General features: G+C 40.5%; 1 protein-coding gene across 1 annotated transcript in view; it reads left to right on the top strand.

The window, feature by feature from the left end:
- Usp54 (ubiquitin specific peptidase 54) overlaps positions 1-15,231 on the top strand; it is an 84,400-nt gene that overhangs the window by 66,637 nt on the left and 2,532 nt on the right. Inside the window, exons 22-24 of the mRNA XM_055606037.1 lie at positions 2,039-3,423; positions 9,259-9,377; positions 14,371-14,557. Coding sequence (XP_055462012.1) covers positions 2,039-3,423; positions 9,259-9,377; positions 14,371-14,557 — 1,691 coding nt within the window. The remainder of the gene's footprint in view (positions 1-2,038; positions 3,424-9,258; positions 9,378-14,370; positions 14,558-15,231) is intronic.

Raw genomic sequence — 15,231 nt, forward strand, 5'->3', positions numbered from 1 at the left:
TGTGTGTGTGTGTGTGTGTGTGTGTGTGTGTGTGTGTGTGTGTGTGTGTATGTTGCTGGGGCTAGAACCCAGAAATTTTTACATACTACTAGGCAAGTGCTTTACCAGTGAGCTACACATACTCTGCTTTGGTTGTTTGTCTTTTGACTATCAACTCAGAGCCGAGCACTTTCTGTTTTCTTTATTATGATAACCTGATGAGATAGTGTCTGTTATTTAGCATACTCTCTAAATAAGGGAGCTTGCACAGAGGATAGTTACCTAGTTAATAAGTGGTAGAAGTATAGAATTCAAATACAGAGCTTCCTCTTTTCCTTCCTTCCTCCCTCCTTCCCTTCATCATTTCTTCTTCCCCTTTTTCTTCCTTCCCTTCCTCCCTCTCCCCTTTTTTCTATCTTTGAGATGGAGTTAGCCCAGGCTAACTAGGGCTTAGAATACCTTGAACCCCTGATCTTCCTGTTTTTGCCTCTGGAGTGCTAGTATTATAGGCCTCTTTGACACTGTTCTGGTTTACCCAGTTATATGGGTTGAACCCAAGGCATCTTGCATGTAGGGCCAGCACTCTGCAAACTGAAATACATCGCCAGGCCAGGTTGTTCTGTTTTGATTAAGGTATCACGTTCATGCTGTAAGAATGGCTGGGTGACCAAACCCACAGACATTTGTGATAAAAGGTTTGAGTATTTCTTTTCTAAAATGGCTTGATATCAGATGTAAGTCACTGTCTGCCTGTATCTGTGTGTGTGTGTGTGTGTGTGTGTGTGTGTGTGTATCTGTCTTTCTATTTCTTGATTTTCTATCTTTCTGCCCTTCTGTGTCTCTTTGTCTTTCTGCTTCTGTCTCTCACTTTTTCTCTAATACTCTCTTGTATCTGTCTTTCTCTTTCTCTCTGCCTGTCTCAGTCTCTATGTCTCTCCCCTTCCCTTCCTCCCTTCCATTTTTCCTCCTTCTACTTTTTTCTCTTCATTTTTTGAGAAGAGGGTAGCTTTAGCCTGGAACTTGCCAGGTAGACTGTGGGTGTCAGGGTTACTGCAATCCCTTCTGCTTCTGGCTCCTAAGTACTGGGATTAGATGTTTTCACTGCCACGTGCAGCTCAGATGTCAATTTTTTTCTTTTAGATTTTAGAAAAGCCTCAGCCCTGTAATCTGAAGTCTGAGATACTCTAGGGTCCAAACACTTCATCATTTTACCTGTGCTCAAAGCAGGTGGGGGTTTGAATCACTCCAGTTTTGGAATTTCAAATTCTTATTCTTAACTGAAACTCTAAAGTTGGGAAGGTTGAAGTTTCATATAAGACTGCTTATTTTTTGGTCATAAATATAAAACAGTGAGAATCAACTAAATGCAGTTTGTCCTGTTTCCCACTCCCCAACATTAACAGAGTCCTGTTCTATCACTGTGAGGACATCAGAATATAGAATACAATGATAGTTGATTTCTATGACTCTGGGAATCCATATCACCTTGTATTCTATAGTAATATCTTCAGTTTTTGTTTGTTTGTTTGTTTGTTTGTTTGTTTGTTTTTAAACTGAGCTACTCTCCTTGTATGGCATCTGGGTGATTTTTATCTCTCTCTCTCTCTCTTTTTTAATCTTTTGTTTGTTTGTTTTTGTTGTTATGTTTTTGGAGACAGGGCTTCTTTTTATAGTCCTGGCTGTCCTAGAACTCTCTCTGTAGACCAGGTTGGCCTTGAACTCAGAGATCTGCCTGACTCTGTCTCCCTGAGTGCTGGGATTAAAGGCATGTACCACCACCACCTAGCAATTTTTTTCTTTCTTAATTTGCAAGTAGAATGTGATTGGAATGGGACTGCAAAGGTAGTAGAGAATATTAGCAAAGACTTAATAGCACATATACAAATGTGGTGGTATTGCCTTTCTTTTCTTTTGTGAACCTATAAACTATTGGCTTTCTTTTTGTTTGTCACTTTCTCTTCATAATGTGAATAGCTAGAAGTGAAATGAAATAAATAGTTATTTTTACAGTATTATCGTTAGTCAAGGCACCTTATGACTGGTTCTCTATTTGTTTCAGTGAACAGTCTGTCCCGCTCCAAGTATTGTTAAGCCAGGAGGCACAGCTGGGACCCTGCAAGGATACAGAGTTTGGGACCAGTTCTTCTTTCTTCCACTTACCTGCTTCCTGCCATGAGTCACACTCATCGCTCACTCCACAGTCAACTGTTTCACAGCACAGTCCCCCTAGTAGATCTTCTTCGAAGCTTCTGACGGCCTTTGAGGTGGACAGCATCAATCATTCTGCATTCCACAGGCAGGGTTTACTTGAAGCAGCAGGTAGAATTGAGATGAATTCTCAGCATGAATGCCTGCCATTGGATGCCCTTGATGATAAGCTACAAGGCTGCAGGGACAACAACATCAGCTGCAACAGACTCCCACCACAAGAAGGAAGGGACATAGCTCAGGGTCAGCTGTTTGAAGAAAAGAAGGATGATGTTGACTTATCCATGGGGATGCCTTGGTCACATTCAACAGGTGAACCCACTTCTGAGAGAGTTTTACATAGCCTAAATAGTCCTTCAAGTTCATCAGCTCAGCCTAGTATTCCTCCTTGCAGAGCCATCCACCCCATAATGTCTGCTGCTTCGTCACCTGGCCTTCATGCTACTGACCCCATGCAGAAACTTAACCAACATCTCCAAGCCCAAAGTCTCCAAACTTCATTGACTTCAAAAGTGGTCAGAGGCAGTGAGGAACCTTATAGGCCAGAGTTCCCCAGTACAAAAGGACTTGTCCGCTCACTGGCAGAGCAGTTCCAGAAGATGCAGAGTACCTCCATGACGGATGTTATAGGTTTCCAGGATCAAAGTTTGCCAACTGGTCTAAGGAAGAACTCTTCTCCTTCTGATGTTATGGTTCCATTACCCCAAGGTCCAGGAAAAGACCACTGTCACTGGGTAAAACAGACCCCTTCTTTAGATGGGAGAGAAAGACTGTCCTGCTTGGAAGAGCCTGCAGATCATCCTTCTCTTGCCATGGACTCTGGGCTTTCCAAAGGTGAAACCTCTAGGAGAGGACAGCCCAGGTTGGCTGAGCCAGATACACACCCTGGAAAGCTATCCCAAATGACAGATACTAGGCCCAAGGAGCTGGGTAATAGTGTCAATTTGGGGACTTCTTTACCTTTGGATTCTTGGGTAAATGTCACAAGGTTCTGTGATTCTCAGATTAAACACAGGGGCCCTGGGCCAGGAGTCAAGGCCTCCTCCCATGATTCCCATACATGTGTAACCTACCCAGAGAGGAATCACATCCTTTTGCATCCACACTGGAACCAAGACACAGAGCAAGAGACTTCTGAACTGGAGTCTCTCTACCAAGCCAGTCTTCAGGCCTCTCAAACTGGCTGTTTTGAATGGAGGTCGCAGGATGTGGCTTTGCAGCCACATAACCCAACAGGTAAGAAATACAACTACTGGAGGGGGTCATGTCAAAACTGAAAGCCAGAGACCACGGTCAAAGGAGAGGTAGTATTCTGTTACAGCATTGTTAGCTTACTTAGAGGCAATCAAACCTCTGATTTTCCTCATAAAGCCTTCTGGACAAGGGTGAGGCATTTTTTTCCCCCTGGTCAGAATTGAGATGGGGTCAGTCTTGTCATTTTAAGAAAGTGACCACTTAAGTATTGGCTTGTGGGCTCTCCAGAATGTAGTGTAAAGTAGTGGTTTGCAATCTTTGAAAGTGAGTTAGACTAAATGGGGAAGTCTGAGAAGAGTCTACTCTTTCTGTGTTTCAGACGTTAAACTGATCCAAGATTCAGGTTCTAGCTTCATCTTGCAACACTAAACCAAGCCTGTACTGTGACATTTTCTTATTTTACTGAGCTAGCAACATCAAGGACTCCCCTGGATCTTCCAGGGACTTCTGTGTGTGTTCCTTGGATACTAAATAGACATTAATTAATACTAAGATAAATTTCTGATCTGCATTCTATATAGACTTTATAATAACAAAATAAGTACTCTTTATGTGCACAAGACAGATTAATTTAGAAATATTTTAATGCATGAAGAAAGGCTGGAATCTGCTTCACCAAGCTTTCTTCTAATGTAAGAGAAAAAATATGCAAACATTAAGTTAAAATTGAGTGTTTTACAAATAATAGATCATGCTGTTGAGATTGTTTAGTGGGCAGTAGCACTTTCTGCACAAATCTAGTGACTTGAACTCGACTTTCATAACCTACATAAAGGTGGAAAGAGAGGATCTTCCATCTCTCTAATTGGCTCAATGATTAAGAATACTTTCTGCTCTGCCAAACTACATGGGCTCAATTTCCAGAACCGACATGGTTGTTCACAACTGATGCCCTCTTTTGGTCTTTGAGAGAACTGTATGCATGTGGTACAGATGACTCAGTGGCTGAGAGCACTGGCTGCTCTTCCAGAAGACTTGGCTTCAAATCCTAGCACTCATATGCCCGATCACAACTATCTAACTCCAGTTCCAAAGGATCCATCAATCTCACACAGACATACATGTACACCAAACACCAAATGTACATAAATTTTTTTTAAAAAATATTAAAAAAAAGAAAAGATGGACAGAGAACTGACTTTACAAAGTTGTTCTTCCATATGCCTGCTACAGCATGTGCACCCCCATACTATATAGATCTAGATATACCCACATCGTAGATACACAGAAAAGTAAATACAATACATAAACAATGCATCACAACATTAAACTATTGGATGTTAAACATAGAAAACAAAACCAGAAAACTCTTACACTACTTAAAATAAAACCAAGTGTGGTAGCATCCACCTTTAATCCCAGCACTAAGGGGGCAAAGGCAGGTGAATCTCTTTGAGTTTGAACCCAGCTTCAAACTCTACATATTGAGTTCCAGGACAGCCAGGGCTACATTCACAGAGAGACTCTGTTTCAAACAAACAACAACTTAAAATAACACTTCTCATTGTAGGTAATTCTAAAAATGTATAAACTAGCAATTTCTTTTCCTATTACAAAAAAAAAAAAAAAAAACCTGACAAGCAGCTTAAGGAATGAAGGACTTATTTTGGCTCATAGTTCAAGTCTATCATGGTGGGGACTTGAAGGCTGTAGGAACTTGAAGCATCAGGTCATAATACCCACAGTCAGGAAGCAGAGAGGAATGAATGCGTGCTGCTGCTCAGTTTCTTTTCTCCACTTACATAGTCTTGAGACTCCAGCCAGGAAAAAGTGCTTCCCACAGCGGTTGTTTGCATTTTGTTTTGAGAACGGTTTGAGTGCATGAGAGACCCAGTGGGCTGGGCAGTAACTTGAATACTGCTTAACCTACTCCAATGTTTTTGTGAGTTTATCTTGGTCCTGTTTTGTTTTGAGATTGTCTCACTGCATCAGCCAGGCTGGTACTGAAACTCATTATATGGCCCAAACTATCCTCAGATTTATGGGGACCTGCTTACCCCCATAAATTGTGGGATTCAAGGCAAATATCAGCTTACCACAACCTGTTTTTAAGTTTATGGGTATTTTGCCTGCATGTATGTCTACATACCACGTGCATACCATGTACCTACAGACCAGGAGAGGACATGGGGACTCCTAGAAGTGGAGTCACAGATGGTTGGTGCTGGGAATCAAACCTACGTCTTCTATAAGAGCAACCAATGTTCTACACTGCCCATCACAACCAGTTTTAAAGAAAATTCACCACCTTCCAAAGAAGTCTCCAATCCAGCAGCAGTTTTGGTTCTCATGTCTTTTATCCTTCTCCCTTGCACAAGTGTTTCCTGCTCTGCTCTGTACATTTCTTATAAATAAAATCAGTGTTTAGTGACCTCATTAATTCTTACATATTAGTTCCTGAAGAATTATGTAAACTCTGCCTTTGTTCTATTTTCTATAATTTTTAACACTTTCAGCTTGCATAGAAATCATTTTGTTCATGTTTATTAAAACATTAAGAGTAGCTCTTGTTAAGAAAATTATAGGCCAGATGTGGTGTTGCACATCTTTAATCCCAGCACTTGGCAGGCAGGGACAGGGAGATCCTTGTGTGTTCCAGGCGAGTCTGATGTACACAGTGAGTTCCAAGTCGGCCAGGCTTACATAGTGAGCTGTTTCAAAAAGCAAGAAAAGAAAAGAAAAAATTTAATGTATTGAAAAGAATACGAATGTGAATGTTATAATTAAACCCCCAGGTACTTATTACCAGTTTCCATGGTGATTAGCTTGGCACTTTATGAACAAAAGGCCAATTTTGATTTGGCCATAACACCTCCACACATACTTTTCCTTCCTCACAAGATTTTTATTTTTTTCCCGTAAGATTGTTATCAACTAAAATGTGCTTAGTCACATTGGTGCCATTATAATAGAACTGTGTAGTGCATTGCTTATAAGTTCTTAGTATGATAGTTCTAAAAAAAAAAAAACCTGTTTGGATATACAAAAGCTGGTTGTTTCATTATAGTTACCTCCAGCATTCAGTATAGTAACATGTTGTACAGGTTGAGAAATAAGCTATGTTTCTGTGTACTTGTTTATTTTAAAACATATTGGGCAGTATATTATTTCATTTTAAAAACACATTTATGGGGATTGAGAAGTAGCTAAGCGGTTAAATCATCGGGTGCTCTTTGAGAGTACTCGGGTTCAGTTCTCAGCACCCACACTGTGGCTCACAACCGAATGTAATGCCAATTCCAGGGAATCTGATACCTTATTCTGTATCCACAGGCATATGTGGAGGCAAAACACCCATACACATAAAGAAAAAGTTTTAAGTGACTTGAGTTTGTTGAATCTAAAGATTTAAGAGGTAAATTTCTAAAATCAGAAAAAAATGAGAAAAGCTGACCTGGATTTGACAACAATTTCTTAGAAATGGCACCAAGAAAATAGGCAATAGATGGAAAAAATAAGATAAACTATGCTATATCTAAGTTTAAAACGGTGTGCATCAAAGAACATTATTGACATATAGGTCTACATTAGAGCATGTAGCTAATTAGCATGCTTGAGGCCTTGGGCTCAATTTCCAAGACCATAGAAAAGTAAAATTAAGAAAGGTTGCTATATGGGACTTAGGAGATGGGTTAGTGACTTAGAGCAGTGGTGGCTTTTTACACAGACTCAAGTTCAATTCCCAGCAACCACATGACAGCTCGCAACCATCTGTAACTCCAGTTCCAGGAAATCCAATGCCCTTTTTTGTGTGGCTACTGCACATAAGTGCTACACAGATATATGTAGACATAACACGCATACGTTTAAAATAATAAAATAATAAAGGGCTGGAGAGATGGCTCAGAGGTTAAAAGCACTGGCTGTTCTTGCAGAGGTCCTGAGTTCAGTTCCCAGCAACCACATGGTAGCTCACAACCATCTATAAATGAGGTTCTGGTGCCTTGTTCTAATGTGAAGGCATACATGCAGATATTGTATAAATAAAGTAATACAACATAAAAAATAAAACTCTGTGTGTGTGTGTGTGTGTGTGTGTGTGTTTGTGTGTGTGTGTGTGTGTGTGTCTCAGCACAGGTATGTTCAGTGGACAACCTGTCCCAGTTGACATGCAGTACTTATGGAGGGCAGAAGAGGGAGTCATAGTCTTAGCACAGGAGTTACAGATTGTTGTAAATTACTGTATGGGAACCCAACCCAAGTCTTCTAGACACCTAGTCAGTGCCCTTAACCGCTATGCCATTTCTCCAATCTTTATTTAAAAAGTTTTGATAGAGTGTGGTGTAGCTCGGATCGGCCGTGGACTTCTTTATCCTCCTGCCTCTACCTCACAAGCACTGAAATTACAGTTGTAAGCCACCACACCAGGCTACATTTTAAATTTATTTATTTGTTAGAAGAGCTTTTAAAGTAAAAATTTCTGCTTGGCAGTGGTGCACGCCTTTAATCCCAGCACTGCAGAAGCTGGGACAGGTAGTTCTTTGAGTTTGAGGTCAGTCTGGTCTACAGAGCAAGTTCCAGGACAGCCAGGGCTACCCAGGGAATCCCTGTCTCAGAAAAACAATAAAAATGAGAGAGAGAGAGAGAGGGGGGGGGGGATCGCAAGGTTCAGCCAGAAACATTCTGAGTCAGATTTGTCGTGAGGCTTAGGAAGTTGGTGTCTTGTCTTTGTCCTATAGCTATCCCCCTTTTTCCACACACTGAAGGTCGAACCCCCAGAGTTTCATGTATGTTAAGCAAGTGTTATACAACCGAATTATAGCCACATTCCCTGAGAAGGTATAATTTTTAAAGCTCTCAGATGAATCAGTACTATTATGAGAACCAATGCATTAACTAGAAATGTTAAAAACAACTGATCTAGAATATTTACAGTACCAGTATACTCAAGCTGTGTGTGTGAGAGACACATGTACATGTGGCAAAGTGTCATATCCAGACACGAATTGGTATATGTATATATATATTGATACATACACACACACACACACACACACAGACACACACACACACACACATATATATATGTATGTATGTCAAATATAGGTCAAAGGCAGGTACTTTTTCACAAGACTTAATTAGTTGGATTGGGAAAGAGCCCCTTGTGTGTGGAGGCTCATATATCCAATTTAGAGCAGTATTAATGGTTGTTTATAATATAAGCAACTGAGAAAAGCTAGGAGTAAGTGGGGATAAAAGAATATTTCACATGCCAAATATTCCTGAAGTGATCCTTCTCAGATAGAGAGTGGGAGGGCATTAGAAGATAACAGAATAAATACTGTGCTGAACATTGAAAGACTTGAGTTTCGTTGATGGTTAAAACACTATCTATTAGATTCTGGGACTCATTTCCTTGTTATATCAAAGGAAGCAGGTTTGATTTACAATGACTATGATCATTTAAATTCTGAGCCAAACTGGAGATATTGTTTCCTTTCTTACCACAGTATGTTAGAAGATCACCATGTCAGATAGTTTCCTCTGTAGATTACAACTGTTAAGCCTGATTCTGAAAACAAAGCTAGTTTTATTCAGAAAAGAGAAATGTTGATGGATGGAGGATATTCAGCCGACTATACTTAGAATGCTTTTCCTAGGAATTTGTACAATAATTTTGATTTTTGTGGCCTATAGGAATTTTTCTATATTCTGAAATTTGCTCTTTATAGATTCAAGGATCATAGTGTATATTGGATTCATTCATAGATGCAGAGTAATTACTTAGTGAGAGAGCTATGCTTGTGTTTCCAGGCTCAGAGTTTGTGCTCTAAAGGAGAGATGGCTCCAACTTGTTTTTATGTGTTTCTTCCTTAGGCTCTGCAGATGGCGTGCGGAGGAGACTGCACTCAGCCCCAGGTCTCCATCCCTCAAAGACTCCAGCAACAGAATTGGAGCCTGTTCTTCATGAGCCAAGCACAGCGCCTGTCTCTCAGGTATCTGCCTCTAGTGTAAAGGTGCTGGACTCAGGTGGTGTGCTAAAAAAGAAAGTGTGCCAAGAGCAAGCGGAAGTGTGCTGGTAAGACAGAGAGGCTGGTCATTCGAGGCTGAAGGTCATGTGATCTGAGAGAGGTTAGCACATGGTGGCCACCTTTGAAATCTGATTTACATAACTGTGAGTTGTAACCAGTTTCCCACATCCCTGAGCACAGGAGCTGGTGGGGGAGAGCTCAGGTCTGCCTGTGTGTGTCTCTGTGAAGGCTGTAGCTTGTGGAGGCCTCAGTAGGGCATGTGGGGCAGATGCCTTCCACACAGTCTGAGTGACAGGCAGCCTTTGCTGAGGGAAGGAGGCTCAGGCCTCTTCCCATAATTTTGTTAGTAGAGTCCAGCTTGATCTGTTCAGAGCACCCTCCTCCTTGCTTTAAAAACAAACAAACAAACAAACAAATATGAAAATAAGTAAAAATACAATGTCAGTGAAAGTGCAGGGAGAAACTGAAAGTTGTCATTTCAGGGAAATTATGTACATTCACCCCAATTAGAACAATGGTCTTTATTTGCACAGGTATCTCCAGAGTTCAGAAGGGTGTTCCTTTCCTTGAGCAGCTTTGTGCTCCTTTTAAATGTGTCCTGGAATGTGAAGAGTTGTGTTAATTTGTGTTCATTTCTGACAAAATACCTGTGAAGACAAGGGAGGAAGGATTTATTTCAAGTTGTGGGTTAAGAGATTTCTTTCTGTGACTGATAGCTCCATTGCTTTGGGCCTGAGCCCAAGGCAGAACATACCTTAGAGAGGACATGTTGAAGGAGAGTTGCTTACCTCATGGCAGCCAGAAAACAGCACAGTGGCAGGTATACCACCTTTACTGCTTTGCTGCCTCCATTTAGTACAGACCTCTTACTAGCCGATTTACTAAGGTGTTCATGAGTGAATGAACTACCAGGGAAGCTGTCATTCTTATGGTCCAGTCACTTTGCAGTGATTGGATCTACAATTGTGGACCAGTTTTTGCAGTGTAAGCATTATGAGGAGAAGCTTTACATTCAAACTATAACAAGAGTTACAGAAGTCTTGAAAATAATCTGAGAAGCAAAAGCTGCTGATTGGGTGAGACTCGTGCTCATAAAAGAAAGGAGAAAGATGAGATGAAGCGCTGTTTCACCTTTTCTTCAGCTCAGTGCACAACTGAATGGGGTCTAGTAATTTTTAAATTGAAAGTAAAACATGTATTAACAAAGAAAAATGATTAAAAACTCCCCTTCTTGAGATTTTTCAATTTATTTTTATTTCACTTCTGTGTGTTGGGTTCTTTTGAGACAAGGTTTTGTTACGTACATAGCCACAGCTGTTCTCTATGTAGACCATGTTTGCTTTGAACGTAAGGTACCATCCTGTCTTAACCTTCAAATTTTGCCATCACTACACCAAGCAATAGAGATCAATCAACAGACTCAAATACTATCGTGTTGGCTAGGTTTATAGAAAATCTACTCTTCTGAGAATTTAAATAGACTTTTCTATAATTTTGTTACTATAGAGGTCAGGATAACAAAGCAATCTGCTTTGAAGCTTGTCCACCCACTCAGTTTGATAAAAATGTAAAAACAAGTTTGTTTGTTTTTTTTTACTTTATTATTGTTGCTGTTGTTTTTATTATTTATAGGGTCTCATTATGTACCCTGATTGGTGAACTCACTCTGTAGACCAGGTTGAACTCCACAGAGATCTGCCAGCTTCTGCCTCCAGAGTGCTGGGACGAAAAGAATGTGCCATCACACCAAGATTACTTAATTTTTTATTTGCAGTACCAGGACTGAACCAGGACCTCACATGCTGTCATCTAACTATATGCACTAAGTCTCTTAAAATGGGTTATAAATACATGGTACAATTAGAAAGGCTCAAAAGGATATACAGTGTAAACTGTCTGTGTCCTACCAGCCCTTCATATACAATTTTCCTCTCAAAAGAAAGTATAAAGGTTACTGAGTGTAAGTTCCTAAGTGAATGAACATTTTCTTTTCCTTCTCCTTTTCCTCCTCTCTTCTTCCTCCTCCTTTTCTTCCTCCTTATCTTTCTTCTCCTCTTCTCCTCCTTCTCTTTGAGAAAAGGTAGTTCCCTGACACAGCATTTGTTCTCATGTATTTTTTTCTTTATTTTTCCGTTTTTGTTTGTTTGTTTTTTTTGCGACAGTTTCTCTGTGTAGCCTTGGCTTTCCTGGAGTTGCTTTGTAGACCAAGCTGACCTTGAACTCACATCAATCTGCCTGCCTCTGCCTCCCTGAGTGCTGGGATTACAGGCATGTACAACTGATCCCGGCTTTCTTTTCTTTTTTCCTTTCCCTTTTTTTTTTTTTTTTTTTTTTTTTTTAGTGGTGGCGGGCAGGGAGGGAAAGAGAGATAGCTGGATGAGACATATGGGTTAGAAGTTAAGAATTGTATTGGGATTCCTTGCTACTGTAAAGAAGGAAAAGGATAGGAAATGGGCCATTATATACTTGTGAAGGGCATCACATTTAAGGTGGCTTTTTTTCTGAAGAAGCTAAAAACAATATAGGAAAGGTGGCAAGAGTTCAAGGGGAAAATGGGGAGTGTTATTCTATTAGAAATCCTTTCTCTGTGAAACACGTTCCTAAATATTATAAACATAGCTGATGATGTAACACAAATTCAGCCCTTGAATAGCTTGCAGCCTATTAAAGGAAACTAAATGTACTGGCATATAGACCGGTTCATTTAGCATATTATTTATTAAGTACTTACATTGTTTCAGATGTTAGGGATACTGAAATTAAATGTATCCCACTATAGGAAGAAAGACAATAAATAGCAAATGATATAACCCAAGACAGAGATAATTATGATAATGAATAGAATAAGTCAAGGGAATAAGGAGTTAAAGAGGCTGTGTGTTTCCTTGGGGCTGTTTTTGGTTAGGGTAGTAAGTCTTTGGGACGAATTAACATTTGATCAGAGATTCCAGTGATAAGAAGTTTTGGGCCATGTTACCATGTTCCTGGTATAGAAAAGCAGTGTAAAGGCCCGAGAGAGGATGGGTTTGTGTGCTTGAGAAAGATTAAGAAGGGCTGGGTTTGATGGTGCTTGCTTGTAATATTTATTTATACTTGTGAGACTGAGGCTGGAGGTGTTTGTTTTGTTTTGTTTTGTTTTGTTTTTAACCTTTTTAGTGTCTGGGTAGTGGTGGTGGTGGTGACAGAGGTGACAATACACACCTTTAATTCCAGCACTGGGGAGGCAAAGGCAGGTGGATCTGTGAGTTCAAGGGCAGATAGCCAGGGCTACACACAGAGAAATTCTGTCTCAAAAAAACAAACAAACAAAAATCCTTCTTAATAACTTATTTATTGGGCTGGAGAGCTGGCTCAGAGGTTAAGAGCACTGGCTCTTCCAAAGATTCTGAATGCAATTCCCAGCAACCACATGCTGACTCATAACCATCTATAGTGAGATCTGGTGCCCTCTTCTGGTTCCCAGGCATATATGTAGGCAGAATGCTATATAAATAATAAGTAAATATAACTTTGAAAACTTATTTATTAAATAAAACTTATTTATTAAATAAAAACTTATTTATTTATTATAACATTTATTTTATGTGCATTGGTAATTTGCCTGCATGTGTATCTACGTGAGCTGCCATGTGAGTGCTGGGAATTGAACCAGGGTCTTCTGGAGGAGCACCCAGTGCCCTTAACTGCTGTGCAATCTTTCCAGGCCCGTGAACCTTTCATTACTCCAGCCCTGATGCTGGAATGTTTTAAGTTTGAGCCAGCCTAGGTTACATAACAAGATGCTGTCTACAAAATAATAATTATAATAAGAATAAGGAAAAAGGGTATATAAAGGACACAGAGACAATACAGGATTAAGTGAGATCTGCTACACTGTGTCACATGGGACCTTATGACAAAATTAAGCAGGTAACAGGTGATGAGATGGTCGGATTTAAAGCTTCTCCAGCAGTCCAGGCAGATTTGCATATGAAATCCATGAGTAGAAATGTCTCTTTGGCAATGGCAAATGGCAGGAAGTTAAAGCAATACCAATGCTTATGTCTGAATGACTAGAAAAATGTACTAGGAGGAGGAATTTGGAAAACTGTTCATTCAATTTTGGATGCTTCAGTGTTTCTCATGGGAAAGGAAGTATTTCTCAGTCTTTATCACAAAAGTGAATGGAGCCCTGGCAGGACATAAGCAGCTGGGTATAGGAATGTGACATACAGAAGAGGGAGCTGTGAATTGGAGCTGTGGCAGGGCCGAGGTGGAGGAGAGTTCAGTTCTGTATTTCAGCAGGTAGTTTAGTGCCCAGTGTAGATTCCCTTGAGCCTCTTAGTCTGTTAAGATACCCACCCCCACTTCCTTCTCTTTCTCCTCTCCTGTCTTCTGTCTCATTTATTTTACGGGGGTGGGGGTAGCAGGGATTGAACCCAGGGTGGCCTACTCTACAGTTGAACTAAATCCCCAACCCCTATTTGGTTCATGGCTGTAGTTTCTTTTCTTTTCTTTTTTTTTTTTTTGAGATAGGGTATTGCTTGTATTGTCCAGACTGGCTTTGAACTCACTATGTGGGCCAAGCTAACTTTAAGCACTATGCAGTCCTGCTCAGTCTCCTGAGTACTGTGATTACACGTGAACATGTATCAGCATGCCCAGTTCTCAGCTCCTATTTTTACATTTCTATTTCAGTCTATTTAATTGTACTGTTAGCATTCAGGAGTTTGCTAAAGACCCAAATGGTGGACCTAGGAAGGTAGAAGATGTGATGTAAATGGTAGGAGAGGATCTTAGGAGTTTCCTAGGAAGGCCGACAGGTAATGAGGTGGGGTAATGCGAATCCCTCTCTAGAAAAGGTGTGTTGTACTCTAGTTCCTTCCCTTTCACCCTGCTTGCCTCACTGTGTTTATCCAACCACATCCTGCCATGTTAACCCTCATCTTTGTGTTTTTTTGTCTTGTCTCATTATAAGGATTCATCAAACGTGAGGAAAAAGACTTTGGAAACCGGGCACCATTGTTCCAGCTCCTCTTCCCTCCCTGTCATCCATGACCCTCCTGTATTTCTCCCTGATCCTAAACTCTACCCCCCCCAACCACAGTTCCTGTCCCCAGATGTCCTGATGCCCAGCATGGCAGGGGAGCCCTGTAGACCCCCAGGTAACACCCCCAAACTAATATTATCTGCTAAAATGTGATTCTTTTTCATGGTTAAATCAGTATACCTACTGGGAAAGTCGGGTGTCCCGAGGTGAAATGGAATAAGGGTATGAATTACTGTTTTAAGATCAAGCACTGATCTTTATAGAGTATGACTGAGTAAGTTTTTAGATACCATGCCTTGACTCATGAGTATGAACTGAACTGTTTTAATCAGGAAGGAAAAAGCTTTTAAGTGATGAAGTGTAGTTAATAACTAATCTTTATAATCCTCCTCCAAACTTAAGTGTCATCTCTTTTGGCTATTTTTCTCTCATGTTATTTGAAGTTGCAGCTGAGGGATGGTGTAGGGAGACAAAAGTGAATGGAAGACTGGGAAGACTCTGTACCTTGACAACCCGTGTCATACGTACAAACCCAGACAGTCGGGACGAAGATGGGCAGCACTATTCTGGCTTTCATTGACCTCCATAGGAAGATGCTCTTCTTTTACCCCTTACGGGTTTCACTTATGTTTTACATTTCTCAATGGGGAGAGAGGGCATATTACTGGTACTTGGTGGGTGTTGGACAAAGATGCTTTGAAACATCATGCAGTGCACAGGGCACCATGTGAACCTTAGTGAAGAATCACCAGCACACTGCGCCACAGTGCCAGAGCACAAGAAGTGTAC

The sequence above is a fragment of the Psammomys obesus genome, unplaced genomic scaffold (genome assembly GCF_907164565.1).
Source record: "Psammomys obesus unplaced genomic scaffold, mPsaObe1.curated_primary_1811, whole genome shotgun sequence".
NCBI lineage: Eukaryota > Metazoa > Chordata > Mammalia > Rodentia > Muridae > Psammomys > Psammomys obesus.